This window comes from Oncorhynchus tshawytscha, linkage group LG25, assembly GCF_018296145.1.
Source record: "Oncorhynchus tshawytscha isolate Ot180627B linkage group LG25, Otsh_v2.0, whole genome shotgun sequence".
Classification (NCBI taxonomy): domain Eukaryota; kingdom Metazoa; phylum Chordata; class Actinopteri; order Salmoniformes; family Salmonidae; genus Oncorhynchus; species Oncorhynchus tshawytscha.
The window spans coordinates 13,384,739-13,400,070 of record NC_056453.1 but is presented as its reverse complement, the minus strand read 5'-3'; the positions used below and the strand labels follow the sequence as shown (position 1 = coordinate 13,400,070).

At 43.4% G+C, this 15,332-nt stretch overlaps 1 protein-coding gene across 5 annotated transcripts in view; it reads left to right on the top strand.

The window, feature by feature from the left end:
- Positions 1–15,332, top strand: part of ccser2b (coiled-coil serine-rich protein 2b) — a 103,567-nt gene that overhangs the window by 46,568 nt on the left and 41,667 nt on the right. For 4 of the 5 annotated variants that reach the window (XM_042305951.1, XM_024387687.2, XM_042305954.1 and 1 more), the window contains exons 4-6: positions 9,309–9,411; positions 11,382–11,466; positions 12,109–12,271. In XM_042305951.1, the coding sequence (XP_042161885.1) occupies positions 9,309–9,411; positions 11,382–11,466; positions 12,109–12,271 (351 nt within the window). The remainder of the gene's footprint in view (positions 1–9,308; positions 9,412–11,381; positions 11,467–12,108; positions 12,272–15,332) is intronic. The other variant, XM_042305952.1, reaches the window with a different exon arrangement.

The following is a 15,332-nucleotide window of genomic DNA, read 5'->3' as shown; positions in this document are numbered from 1 at the left end:
CCAGAAATATTGATGAGGGAGAAGCATGCTCTCTCCCTCAGTCCAGTAACCATATTTAAGGCTGTGTGTGTGTGTGTGTCCGTGTCCGTGTCCCTCCCAGAATAGTGTCACATTTTGAGTTTGGTTTCAATCCGACAGCTGTGTCCACAAATATTGATGAGAGAGAAGAAGTGTGTGCTTTCCCTCGAACAGTCCAGTGTGTGTGCGTTGGTAACCTAATGTAGAAGGCATAAAATAAATGCCTGAGTTTGATTTCTTTCAGGTCCTGATGATAGACTTGGGAGGTATACGGTGTACCCGCTTATTTAGAAATGCCGACAGTATAATTTTCAATACCGCCCCAAAAAATCCATTATTTATTAGTTTTTATATAAAGTATCAGTCAAAATGTATTTCCTTTAACTGTTGAAAGCGAGGAAGGACTGAAGCAATAATGGAGAAAGAGGTATGCTAATAACATTAGGGGAAATATTATGAACGGTATATACAGTACCAGTCGAAAGTTTGGACACCAATTCATACAAGGGTTTTTCTTTATTGTTACTATTTTCTACTTTGTAGAATGATGGTGAAGACATCAAAACTATGAAATAACACGTGATCATGTACAGTAGTAACCAAAAAAGTGTAAACAAATAGCCACCCTTTGCCTTGATGACAGCTTTTCATACTCTTGGCATTCTCTCAACCAGCTTCATGAGGAGTTCCCACATATGCTGAGCACTTGTTGGCTGCTTTTCCTTCACTCTGCAGTCCAACTCATGCCAAGCCATCTCAATTGGGTTGAGGTTGGGTGATTGTGGAGGCCAGGTCATCTGATGCGGCACTCCATCACTCTCCTCCTTGGTCAAATAGCCCTTACACAGCCTGGTGTTGTGTTGGGTCATTGTCCTGTTGAAAAACAAATGATAGTCCCACTAAGCCAGATGGTATGGTGTATCGCATCAGAATGCTGTGGTAGCCATGCTGGTTAAGTGTGCCTTGAATTCAGAATAAATCAGTGACGGTGTCACCAGCAAAGCACCCCAACTCCATCACACCTCCTCCATGCTTCACGGTGGGAACCACACATGCGGAGATCATCCGTTCACCTACTTTGCATCTCACAAAGACATAGATAGCGGTTGGAACCATCAATCTCAAATTTGGACTCATCAGACCAAAGGACAGATTTCCACCTATCTAATGTCCATTGCTCGTGTTTCTCTTCTTATTGGTGTCCTTTTAGTAGTGGTTTCTTTGCAGTAATTCGTCCATGAAGGCCTGATTTCATGCAGTCTCCTCTGAACGGTTGATGTTGATGTGTCTGTTACTTGAACTTGGCTGTGAACTGAGGCTGGTAACTCTAATGAACTTATCCTCTGCAGCAGAGGTAACTCTGGGTTTTCCTATCAAATCAAATTTTATTTGTCACATACACATGGTTAGCAGATGTTAATGCGAGTGTAGCGAAATGCTTGTGCTTCTAATTCCGACAATGCAGTAATAACGAACAAGTAATCTAACTAACAATTCCAAAAAAAAAAACTACTGTCTTATACACAGTGTAAGGGGATAAAGAATATGTACATAAGGATATATGAATGAGTGATGGTACAGAGCAGCATAGGCAAGATACGGTAGATGATATCGAGTACAGTATATACATATGAGATGAGTATGTAAACCAAGTGGCATAGTTAAAGTGGCTAGTGATACATGTATTACATAAGGATGCAGTCGATGATATAGAGTACAGTATCTACGTATGCATATGAGATGAATAATGTAGGGTAAGTAACATTATATAAGGTAGCATTGTTTAAAGTGGCTAGTGATATATTTACATCATTTCCCATCAATTCCCATTATTAAAGTGGCTGGAGTAGAGTCAGTGTCATTGACAGTGTGTTGGCAGTAGCCACTCAATGTTAGTGGTGGCTGTTTAACAGTCTGATGGCCTTGAGATAGAAGCTGTTTTTCAGTCTCTCGGTCCCAGCTTTGATGCACCTGTACTGACCTCGCCTTCTGGATGACAGCGGGGTGAACAGGCAGTGGCTCGGGTGGTTGATGTCCTTGATGATCTTTATGGCCTTCCTGTAGCATCGGGTGGTGTAGGTGTCCTGGAGGGCAGGTAGTTTGCCCCCGGTGATGCGTTGTGCAGACCTCACTACTCACTAGACCTCACTAGCACTCACATCCGTCATCATGAAGTGCTTTGAGAGACTAGTCAAGGACCATATCACCTCCACCCTACCTGACACCCTAGACCCACTCCAATTTGCTTACCGCCCAAATAGGTCCACAGACGATGCAATCTCAACCACACTGCACACTGCCCTAACCCATCTGGACAAGAGGAATACCTATGTGAGAATGCTGTTCATCGACTACAGCTCGGCATTCAACACCATAGTACCCTCCAAGCTCGTCATCAAGCTCGAGACCCTGGGTCTCGACCCCGCCCTGTGCAACTGGGTTCTGGACTTCCTGACGGGCCGCCCCCAGGTGGTGAGGGTAGGCAACAACATCTCCTCCCCGCTGATCCTCAACACTGGGGCCCCACAAGGGTGCGTTCTGAGCCCTCTCCTGTACTCCCTGTTCACCCACGACTGCGTGGCCATGCACGCCTCCAACTCAATCATCAAGTTTGCGGACGACACAACAGTGGTAGGCTTGATTACCAACAACGACGAGACGGCCTACAGGGAGGAGGTGAGTGCCCTCGGAGTGTGGTGTCAGGAAAATAACCTCACACTCAACGTCAACAAAACTAAGGAGATGATTGTGGACTTCAGGAAACAGCAGAGGGAACACCCCCCCCCATCCACATCGATGGAACATTAGTGGAGAGGGTAGCAAGTTTTAAGTTCCTCGGCATACACATCACAGACAAACTGAATTGGTCCACTCACACAGACAGCATCGTGAGGAAGGCGCAGCAGCGCCTCTTCAACCTCAGGAGGCTGAAGAAATTCGGCTTGTCACCAAAAGCACTCACAAACTTCTACAGATGCACAATCGAGAGCATCCTGGCGGGCTGTATCACCGCCTTTCCTGTGGCGGTCCTCATGAGAGCCAGTTTCATCATAGCGCTTGATGGTTTTTGCGACTGCACTTGAAGAAACTTTCAAAGTTCTTGTAATTTTCCAGCTTGACTGGTTCATGTCTTGAAATAATGGTGGACTGTCATTTCTCTTTGCTTATTTGAGCTGTTGCAATAATATGGACTTGGTCTTTTACCAAATAGGGCTATCTTTTGTATACCATCCCTACCTTGTTACAACTGATTGCCTGAAACGCATTATTAAAAAGGAAAGAAATTCCACAAATGAAATTTGATTTGAAATGCATTCCAGGTGAAGCTGGTTGAGAGAATGCCAAGAGTACAAAGCTGTCAAGGCAAAGGGTAGCTACTTTGAAGAATTTCAAATCTCAAATATATTTTGATTTAACACTTTTTTTTGGTTACTACATGATTCCATATGTGTTATTTCATAGTTTTGATGTCTTCACTTATTCTCCAATGTAGGAAATAGTCAAAATAAAGAAAAACCCTTGAATGAATAGGTGTGTCTAAACTTTTGACTGGTACTGTATATATGTTTAAATATATGTTTCGAAAGAAATGGCACCCTTTGTGTGCACTTTTGGTAATGCTGTGCACCCTGAAAGTCTGGATACCGCCCAACCCTAACTGGTGAGAAGAAAAATAGGCCCAGTTCAACCAATCCAGTAAATTTAAAATGTGTCGCCTTGTTAACATCCAAAAGTGGAAGTCGTGTCACAGGCTCTTTCTATTTCCCCTGAAAACCGGATGCATCCAGTTTTTGCCGACTCAGCTGAGGGTGCTTTGTTGGTGCGTGAATGTGTGTGACTCCCAACAGTTGGGTCAGATTTTGAGGGTAGTTTCACTCCGACAGCTGTGTTTATCAAGTGAAACATGAAAGCAGCTTTCACAGGCTGCTGGTAAATTATTAGTCCAGATTGGGGAGGCATGAAATAGAATTCAACTTGCTTTGGACTTCAACTCCCATCAGCATCTGTGGTGCAAAGCCCCTATGGGATTTTTCCTGGCTGGGCAGCTATATAACAAGTGGAGTGTCACAAAATGAGATTGGGAAGAGGGAAACCTCACCGGGAAAAAAACTGCCTTTGGCAAACAGTTGAGGCAAATCTTTGGCAAATTTTGTATTTTCACATACAAATGAGCGACTTGTGAACTTCTGGGAAACTTGTGGCAAACTTTCTATTGTTTGCTTCAAATTAGCTTCAAACTCATCATGTATGCAAATTAGATGAGATTTCAAGTTGCTTTGTTTATTAACATTGAAATGAATCTACATGAACCGAATCACAACTTTAAATGAACTTGCTTCTCACAGAGAACTGAACTAAATATTTTATTTTATTTTAACCTTTATTTAAAGGACTCCGTGGAAGTCCTTTAGTCCAAAGTTTGTTCAATGGATGCACTGAAACAATCAGAACACACAAAAACATTAGTATACTGAAAACGATGACTAAAAACCTTTTCTACTTGAGCATCTTAAAAGGTAGGTTCCGCAGCTAAAGGGTGGGTTTTGCTTTTGGAAAAACGGGGTCATCGGTTACAAAGTTGTCTTGATGTTGCTACAGTATGCTTCTCACTGAAACGGGCTTTCAATATTTTTTCAGCAAGTAAACAATGTTTCTGCCTTGTATAAATGCGATATAAACAAACAATGTAGCTAGCATAAACTAAATCTACCTTTTAAAAAAAAATGTGTGGCCAACTGTTCCTAGAGAGCCACAGTATATAAGATTTTTCTCCGGCCGTGCCTCAACACAATTGATTCAAACTAATTGTCTTTAATCTAGACTGGGGACCTATCTAGCCAGTTGTCTACTAGTTGTCACTTCCTGACCGGTGTATAAGGCTTGGGCTGAAGAAAAGTAACAAACTCGAGTTATGCTTAATATTCATATTACATGAGCCACAGGTTTGCCAAAATTGAAATAGATTGTTGAGAGAATTGTTTGCCCAAAAAAAGCCTCTGGCAAACTGTTTGCCACTAATGACAATATAATTCACAGATTCACTCCTGGCAACATTTTGTGGCACAATATTTTGTTTGCAGCAAATTTGCCACGAACTTTGCTGCATGAAATACATTTTTGTAAGTGAATGAGTGACCAAAAATGTAGGTGTTTCTTGTTTTTTGTTGTTGACCACAAATAGCCAAAACAAAAACAAACAATCAATACCTCTTGTGTCCTCCGGGAAAACCTAGATGGAGTGACCGTCTTTTGCCGGACTCATCTATGTCAGGACTTAGACAAGGTTGGGTCAGGTTTTGAGTGTATGCACTATATAGTCCAGCATAGTATTGGTTAAATTCCATCCACTTTACTTATCGATTTAGTAGAAAAGTTTAGAAATTTATGTGGAGAAAATAAGCAAACTCATATTTGCATTCTCATAGAAATGCCGCAGTATGAAAGAGAAGGCCTCGGTTACAAGGTTTTTCACAGATTGCATGTGTGGAGCTCTGCCATTGTACTCTGCCCGCCGGTTTGAAAAGCCACTCCATTGTGAGGATAAAAATTAACCCTGCAATATGAAAATGTTTTGTAAAAATCCCACGACACTCAGAGAGAGAGGAAAGTAAGTGCAGTCTGAAAACAGATAAAATATACAAACCATTGAAGAGGAAATAACAAGGCTACTCTAAACCAGGCCTTAGACTTCTTTTGAATAGGATGCTGTAATGAAAACATGGGAGGGGGGGGTCAGGCCTTGTAGAGGCCTCTGATGTTGTCCTCCAATGTTAGCGATAGCGAGGTCAGTGCTCAGTGTGCCAGTCCAGCTGTCTTGCATCCTTTTGAGGAAGGACTGTTGAGGATGGAAAAAAAACAGAACTGGAAAGGACAGGATCCAGAACAAAGAACCCACGCCACATAGCTTATCTGGCCATCCGGCTCGACGGACCGGAATTTTTTACATTTGATTTATTTTTCATTTCACCTTTATTTAACCAGGTAAGCTAGTTGAGAACAAGTTCTCATTTGCAACTGTGACCTGGCCAAGATAAAGCATAGCAGTTCGACACATACAACGACACAGAGTTACACATGGAATGAACAAAACATACAGTCAATAATACAGTACAAAAAAAAAGAAAACAAAGTCTATATACAGTGAGTCCAAATAAGGTCAAATAAAAATAGGGTGCAGTGGAGTTAAATGAATGTGGGGGGGGGGCTTTCAAGATCCATTTCTAGATCGGTTTCATGTGTACATGCGTGAGGTCTTGAAGGGACAGCACCCAATTATCATTCAGAGCTCTGACTTTGGTGAACCTTTTGAACATAGAATTTTTCTCCCCAATTTCGTGATATCCAATTGGTAGTTAGTCTTTCCCATCACTGAAACTCCCCTACAGACTTGGGAGAGGCGAGGGTCAAATAGCCATGCATCCTCCTAAACACGACCCTGCCAAGCCGCACTGCTCCTTGACACACTACTCGCATAACCCGGAGGAAACACTATCCAGCTCTCAACCGAAGTCAGCTTGCAGGCACACGGCCCTCCACAAGGAGTTGCTAGAGCGCGATGGGCCAAACCCCCTAACTCTGACTCATGGGTATAAAGAGCCAGTGTTTTATTTATGTATTTATTATTTAACAAGGCCTAGCGGAACCCCCCCCCCGGATTAATTCTCGTTAATCCAGCCACAGTGTCTGATTTCAAAAAGGATTTACAGCGAAAGCACCACAAACGATTGTTTGGTCATCACCAAGCCACAGAATGAATAAACAGCCATTTTTCCAGCCAAAGAGAGGAGTCACAAAAAGCAGAAATAGGAAAATTAATCACTAACCTTTGATCTTCATCTGATGACACTCATAGGACTTCATGTTACACAATACATGTATGTTTTGTTTGATAAAGTTCATATTTCTATAAAAAAAATCTGAGTTTATATTGGCACGTTACGTTCAGTAGTTCTAAAACATGCGGTGATTGTGCAGAGAGCCACATCAATTTACAGAAATACTCATAATAAATATTGATAGAGATACGACTATTATACATGGAACTTTTAGATGAACTTCTCCTTAATGCAACCGCTGTGTCAGATTTCAAATTTTTTTTTACGGAGAAAGCAGACCATGCAATAATCTGAGTACAGCCTTTAGACAACAAAGCAGCCAAAAAGATACCTGCCATATTGGGTAGTCAACATTACTCAGAAATAGCATTTTAAATATTCACTTACATTTGATAATCTTCATCAGAATGCAATCCCAGGTATCCCAGTACCACAAATGTTTGATTTGTTCGATAATGTCCATCAGTTATGTCCAAATATCTTCTTTTGTTTGGGCGTTTGGTAAACAAATCCAAAAGCACGTCCAGGTCGCGCCTAACGTCGGACGAAAAGTTAAAGTTCCGTTACAGCCTGTAGAAACATGCCAACCTCAATCAATCTTTAGGATGTTTTTAACATAACTTCATTAATGTTCCAACTGGACAATTCCTTTGTCTGTACAATTGAAGTGGAACGTAGTTACCTTTCACGTGAGCGTGCCAGACCGAGGCTGTGACACTCTGCCAGACCGCTCACTCAAAGAGCCCTTATGAGCAGAATCCTCAAAACAGGTTCTAAATACTGTTGACATATAGTGGAAGCCTTGGGAAGTGAAACATAACTAATATCACCATGTATCTTCAATAGGGGCTGAGTTGGAAAACTACAAACCTCAGATTTCCCACTTCTTGGTTGGATTTTTTTCTCAGGTTTTTGCCTGCCATATGAATTCTGTTATTTTCACAGACATCATTCAAACAGTTTTACAAACTTCAGAGTGTTTTCTATCCAATACTAATATGAATATATTAGCATCTGGGACAGAGTAGGAGGCAGTTCACTCTGGGCACGCTATTCATCCAAAAGTGAAAATGCTGCCCCCTATCCCAAAAAGGTTAAGAACAAATTCTTATTTACAATGACGGCCAATCCCGACTTAACCCGGACGACGCTTGGCCAATTGTGCGCTGCCCAATGGGACTCCCGTTCACGGCTGGCTGTGTGAGACCCTGGGATCGAATCTGGGTCTGTAGTGATGCCTTAAACTGCTGCGCCACTGAAGCCCATAGAACATGCTTTTAAAGTGCAGCCAATACTTTGAGTTAGTTTCGGTGCATTTCCACTTAGAATTTACCCCACTGTTTTACGTAAAGGCTCAGACTTTTCTCTTTCCATCTACGTAGTCCGGCACCAATGTCTCACTGGGCCATGGCTCCAACGGACCTGCTCTAACTTGGTGCCGAGGCGAGGCCGCTGGGGCTTTTTGGGAGCGTTTACATAACAATGGCTAACTATTAACACACTAGACGGTTAACACCTCCCCACAAAGCAACTTTTTTGATTATGTAGAGGTTGTCCTCAAGTCCTCCCTGTAAGGCCTCTATGGAAACACAATTTCTCTAGTATAGCATCGGGTGTATACACTGGTGTTCGTCGAAACGCAGCAATGGAGAGATTTCAGTGAGATGCCCCTAGTTCCAGGAAGTTCCACATAGAGGCTGAGTGTCTGCCTGTAGCTATGATGACAAGTGAGCAAGCCGACAGCGACAGGGCTGCTTAGGGGATCTGAGATCCCTAAAAATGTAGCTAACGTAAGACCTTGGCCATTGATCTCTCCTTGGAGCGCCTGTGTTGTTGTTTTTTTCTTCTTGCAGGAGATTAGGCTGTAATGTCATGCTACGGATGGATGGGCGCGTGCCATGGGGAAATGTCATTTCCCCAGGAGCGCTGTGCTGTGACTAAGCCCACTCTAAGCGAATGCAGGGGGCCAGAGCAAAAGGGGAATGGGCCTGAAGATAACGATACTCGATATGGAGACAGACAGATTCTCTTACGGCCAAGGATTGATTGTTTGTTTCACTACCCCCCCCCCCACACACACACTTTCATCCTACTATTTGTTTAAAGTTGGTTTCTCTTCAATATCATTTTTTTTTCTCCAGCAGATCTATTGTAGTTTTGCATAAAACAAGTAACCATTTTCAACTTGTGTCATGAGGGGTCATTAAGACATTAAAAGTTTTACCCCATACATTATTGAACAATCTCCTCTTGAGCTGTCATTTTTTTTGTTGCAATAATTTACCATGCAATTCTGTCTTTCAACCTTGTTCTTCGAGGAAATATTTCCCTTGAAGGAGATGAACAGCCTTTTCAAAATGGTTTCCGTCTCTGCTTCTGTTATTGTAAAAATGAGGCTTCAAACTGACTAATCTCGCTGTCTGTCTTGCTGTCTCTCTCGCTCTCTAATGCTAGGACATACTCAACAACCTGGACAACCTAGAGTCTGGGTGTGACCTGGACGACGATGACCTCATGCTGGATGATGACCTCCCTGAGGATGGCTCCTTGCATGGTGGTGAGTGTGGTTTTTGTCTAGACACGGATCTCAGCGCAGTTTTGTAGTTTTCCCTTGTAGTTTTCCCTAATGATCAAGATTAGGTTTGGTGGAGAGTAAGCTCATCCTAGTGCTGTGCCGATGGGCAACTTAGTTATAACGGGAGCGAGCGTGGGGAAAAGGGGCCTGAACAAGGAGAGCGCTGTTCGGTCAGAAAGACTGCATGGGAATGCACCTCACAAGCTCAGCATCATGTGTTGAAGCATATAGTTACAGTTAGCATAAGGCCATGTCAATCTGCCCACGGTGCCCTCCCTCCTGTTTGACCATAGTTGGAGTAAGAAGGTCATAACCCTGATATCTGGGGAGGGGTCCTATAACAGCTTCCTTCAGAGGCACGAAACCCGTATGGAAAAGGGGGAAGGCCTTAGCTTTCTACACTCTTGACAGGAAAAACCCCAAACGTCAAAGGCACTTTCGCCTCTTCGCCTTTGCCTCCTGGTCAAGCCTCTTCAGCCGTATCCGAGTACACACAGCCAGAAGTTTTCAAAGCAACACATTCACGCACTCTCAGGTTATTTCTTTCAAGGTCTGTTTAAAAAAAATATATATATATATATTCCGTGTCCATAGCAGTCTTGTTTTGAACATTTTAATCGTGGGTGGAAGAAGAATGCATATTTTCAGAGAACCCAGACACAACAGATGCTTAAGGAATGCAGAGAGGGCTGTGTTCGTAGTTGCCTCAGTACTGACCCTCTATCTATCTCTGGTAGCAGCATGTCAAGCTTGGGAGGATCAATTTGTTCTCTACCGCAGTCTCTCTCTTTTGCCGTGTTTTCATCCCACTCAGATTTGCTTGGGAAGCTGTGCAGAGAGACTATTCTGGGGTAGACTATTCAAGGCTTCACTTGAAGTGTTCTGTTGTTTGCAGAGTTTCCTGTTGGCCTCTTTGTGTTAGTGAGACACCGCCAGATAGATGATACTGACTCTCAGGCATCAGATTTGGTAATGTGCTCTTAGTTCAGATAGCTTTCTCGGCCCTGCTCTCGACTGCTCCCAGCAATCTGGAAACACTAGTTATATAGTACATACATTAGTACCTTTATGTTTATTTGTTTTTTTATGCTTTATAACACATTTTTCTCACCAATTGGTAGCTAGTCTTGTCCCATCCCTGTAACTCCTGTATGGACTCTGGAGTGGCGAAGGATCGAGAGCCAAATGTCCTCCGAAACACGGACCTGCTTCTTGACACACTGCTTGCTTAACCCGGAAGCCAGCCACACCAATGTGTCGGAGGAAACACCTAACAGCTGGGGACCGAAGTCGGCGTGCACTGTACATGGGCATAGGAGTCCTAAGAACGCGATGGGACAAGGACATCCCAGCCGGCCAAACCCTCCCCTAACCCGGACGATGCTGGGCCAATTGTGCACCGCCTCATGGGTCTCCCGGTTGCGGCTGGCTGTGACACAGCACGGGATCGAACCCGCATCTGTAGTGACGCCTCTAGCACTGTGATGCAGTGCCTTAGACCACTGCACCACTCGGGAGGCCCTTAGTACTTTGAGCATGGGGAGGAACTGAGGAAGAAAAGATGGCATCATTTCTTTAGTGTGTGTGGCTTGCAGATTGTGCGTGCACACTTGTTTGTGTGTGTGTGAGAGTCTGTCTCTGTATGCCAATGTGTGAGTGTGCTTACAGGTGTAGGATCTTAATTTGAGCCAGTTTTTGTTTTCTACAGCAGGAAAATAATCCTGCAGCAACAGGAAATATGATTTTTTTACATGGATTATAATTAATGGACATTTTTGTAGGGGTTGAGAAATCTTTTCGTAAGGGAAAATCAAGTCTGAAATGTCAGTGGAAATTACAAACTTCAGAAGATTTTTAAATATTTTTTTACTTCAAATACGCGACAACTTGTAGAAGTTATGGTCCTCATTTTGACTCCATGCCTTTCTCTGTGGTCTTGTCTCCTGTTGTAGATACTGATGGGATGTCCCATCTGGCCCTGTGGCGGAGACGGCAGCTCTGTTGGACTGTAGACGACCGACTCCACAGCGACAACATGTGAGCTGCTGGGGGCTTTCGATTACATTTCTTTGTCACACACATCCTGACCGTCTCTGCCTTTTGCCCTCTGGTATTGAGAGTCAGGCTGGGAATTTCCAGGGACCTCACAATTCGATATGGTCCTGATGCTTAATGTGCCGATGCGATATGTATTGCGATTCCATATACAGCACGATTCAATATGTACTGTGATTTGGTACTGTGTTTTTATTGCGATTCGGTGTTCCAAACGTATTGCTCCTCTGCTGCAGAGGGACAAGAGAAAGCCGTGAGGAAATTATTTTGGGTGTTAAGTGCTCAAAACATGTTGGAGAACTAGCTATAGGATGATAAATACCCGAGTACCCGAGTATTAAGCAGGTACACACCGACTAGTGCTAGCTAACGTTAACATCCAAGCCAAAATCACGATACTCTACCTACGTCAATGTGAGTTGTGTATGTGTGCACTACTGATGTGGGAGACAGCCACTCGTCCCCTGGTAAACCGGGTAACATGTCTCGTCCGCCTACCTGCCACTCACCTGTCCCAGGCTTCCTCCCGTGGGCACTCCGATTCACCCCCGTATCACGTGCAGTGACTATCTCGCTCTCTGCCTGTCTCTCTCTATTTGTCTTTTTCCCCCTCTACCTCTCCAGTAGTGACTGTGTGTTCCAGACCTATGATGGGTACCAGAGTCAGGGCACAGGCTTGGCAGCCCCTCACCAGGCTGTGGAGCTGGATGAGCTGACACTGAAACACATGGCAGATGACTGCTGCTCTGTAAAGGCCCAGCTAGAACACCTGAAACTACTGCTGCAGGTTGGTCACACTCGCACCATAACTCTGCTTCTGCTCCACTCATTCTGTGTAGATAGAACACAGACTACACGATGGACAATACACTTGAATGCAAACAATCACATTATTTCCATGAATTGTTAGGATTCAAACACACTTACTCACTGATTTATACTATTCCTGTCTATTTGTGTCTGTACTGGAGGTGACTCCTACTGAGATCTACACTATATAAACAAAAGTATGTGGACACTCCTTCAAAGGAGTGGATTTGGCTATTTCAGCCACACCCGGTGCTGACAGGTCTATAAAATCGAGCAAAAGTTTGGTGGAGGAAGAATAATGGTCTGGGGCTGTTTTTCATGGGTCGTGCTAGGCCCCTTAGTTCCAGTGAAGGGAAATCTTAACGCTATACCATACAATGACATTTTATACAATTCTGTGCTTCCAACTTTGTGGCAACAGTTTGGGATGAATTGGAACACATCAGTGCCCGACCTCACTAACGCTCTTGTGGCTGAATGGAATCAAGTCCCTGCAGAAATGTTCTAACATCTAGTGGAAAGCCTTCCCAGAAGAGTATAGGCTGTTATAGCAGCAAAGGGGGGACCAACCCCATATTAATGCCCATGATTTTGAAATGAGATGTTTGACGAGCAGGTGTCCACATACTTTTGGTCATGTAGTGTACTTTGAGAGTATTATGATCCTTTGTAAATGGATCGTTACACTCCAAAAGGCAGCGACTTGGTGGAACTTTGATATAACCAAATGTTTACTTTCTGTCGTAAAGAGCACCACATTCAACTTCATTAAAAAAAAGCATGTTATGAAGTACGATGAGGTACGATATGAAGTAATAGGTTTGCCGATTTTCATCTGAAATCAGCCAGAAATCCCCTTGTGACAGGGGGAATGGAAGCTGCTTATGTGCAACAGGGTGTGGCAATTGAATGCAAGCTTCACAAAGAAATGTAAACTGTTAGAACATTTCTAGCCAGGGCCTACTGAATAGTGCAGCGGTCTAAGGCACTGCATGGCAGTGGTTGAAGCATGACTGCCGACCCGAGTTCGATCCCGGGCTGTGTCGCAGCCCCCCAAATGTCCTTGTCCCATCGCACACTAGCACCTCCTTGACGCGGGCCGGGCGCGTGTTGTACTGTTTCTGCCGACACATTGTTGCAGCTGGCTTCCAGGTTAAGTGAGCAGTGTGTCAAGAAGCAGTGCAGCTTGGCGGGGTCGTGTTTCAGAGGACGCATGGCTCTCGACCTTCGCCTCTCCCGAGTCCGTACGGGAGTTGCAGCGATGGGAGAAGACTGTAACTACCAATTGTGTAGAATAAGGGGCAAAAAATTATATACATTTAAAAAAAAAAAAAACATTTCTAGCCTGTCTATCTATGGGAATAGAAAAAGGATACCTAGTCATTTGCACAACTGAATGCATTCGACCAAAATGTTTCTACTGCATTTAACTCAACCCCTCTGAATCAGAGAGGCATGGGGGGCTGCCTTAATTGACGTCCACGCGATCAAACTCTATTTTCACGTCATCCAACAAATGTATACGCTTTGCTAAACAGCATTGCCACTTGATTGGAACTGGTCCTTTGGTCAGTTTTACATGAAAATAGAGCTCTTTGGCCATGCACACCAATGGTGGGTTTGGCGTCGAAAATGTGCAGAGCAGAAAAGAACCCCATACCTACTGTAAAACGTTTCGAAAAGGGCTCAGTGCCGTTATCCTCGCAAGGTGAGCCATTGAAAGGTATTGGAAACAGGGCTGTCAATAATTTTGACCCCTACCTTTTTGAGAGAAATATACATGCATACAGTATTACCAACAGAGCACACAAAGGGTGCCATTTCTTTCTAAACATATATTTAACATGTATACAGTACCAGTCAAAAGTTTAGACACCTATTCATTCAAGGGTTTTTATTTTTATTTGGACTATTTTCGACATTGTAGAATAATAGTGAAGACAAACTATGAAATAACACATGGAATCATGTAGTAACCAAAAAAGTGTTTCTATATTTAAGATTATTCAAAGTAGCCACGTCTTGCCTTGATGACAGCTTTACACACGCTTGGCATTCTCTCAACCAGCTTCACCTGGAATGCTTTTCCAACTGTCTTGAAGGAGTTCCCACATGTTCAGCACTTGTTGGCTGCAATCGGGTGATTGTGGAGGCCAGGTCATCTGATGCAGCACTCCATCACTCTCCTTCTTGGTCAAATAGCCCTTACACAACCTGGTGTTGTGTTGGGTCATTGTCCTGTTGAAAAACAAATGATAGTCCCTCTTTAGTGCAAACCAGATGGGATGGCGTATCGCTGCAGAATGCTGTGGTTTCCATGCAGGGTGTGCCTTGAATTCTAAATAAATCACTGACAGTGTCACCAGCAAAGCACCATCATACCACCACCTCCATGCTTCACGGTGGGAACCACACATGCAGAGATAATCCATTCACCTACTCTGCGTCTCAAAGACGGGAGCGTTTGGAACCAAAAATCTCAAATTTGGACTCCAGACCAAAAGACAGATTTCCACCTGTCTAATGTCCATTGCTCATGTTTCTTTGCCCAAGCAAGTCTTCATCTTATTGGTGTCCTTTAGTAGTGGTTTCTTTGTAGAAATTCGACCATGAAGGCTTGATTTCATGCAGTCTCTGAACAGTTGATGTTGAGATGTCGGTTACTCGTACTCTGTGAAGCATTTATTTGGGCTGCAATTTCTGAGGCTTCTAACTAATGAATTTATCCTCTGGCGGTCCTCATGAGAGCCAGTTTCATCATAGCACTTGATGGTTTTTGCGACTGCACTTGAAGAACCTTACAAAGTTCTTGAAATTTTCCGGATTCACTGACCTTCATGTCTTAAAGTATTGATGTACTGTCGTTTCTTGCCATAATATGGAGTTGGTCTTTTACCAAATATCTTCTGTATACCAACACAACTGATTGGCTCAAACGCATTAAAAAGGAAATAAATTCCACAAGGCACACCTGTTAATTGGAATGCTGGTTGGTTGAATGAAGCTGGTTGAGAGAATGCCAATAGTGTGCAAAGCTG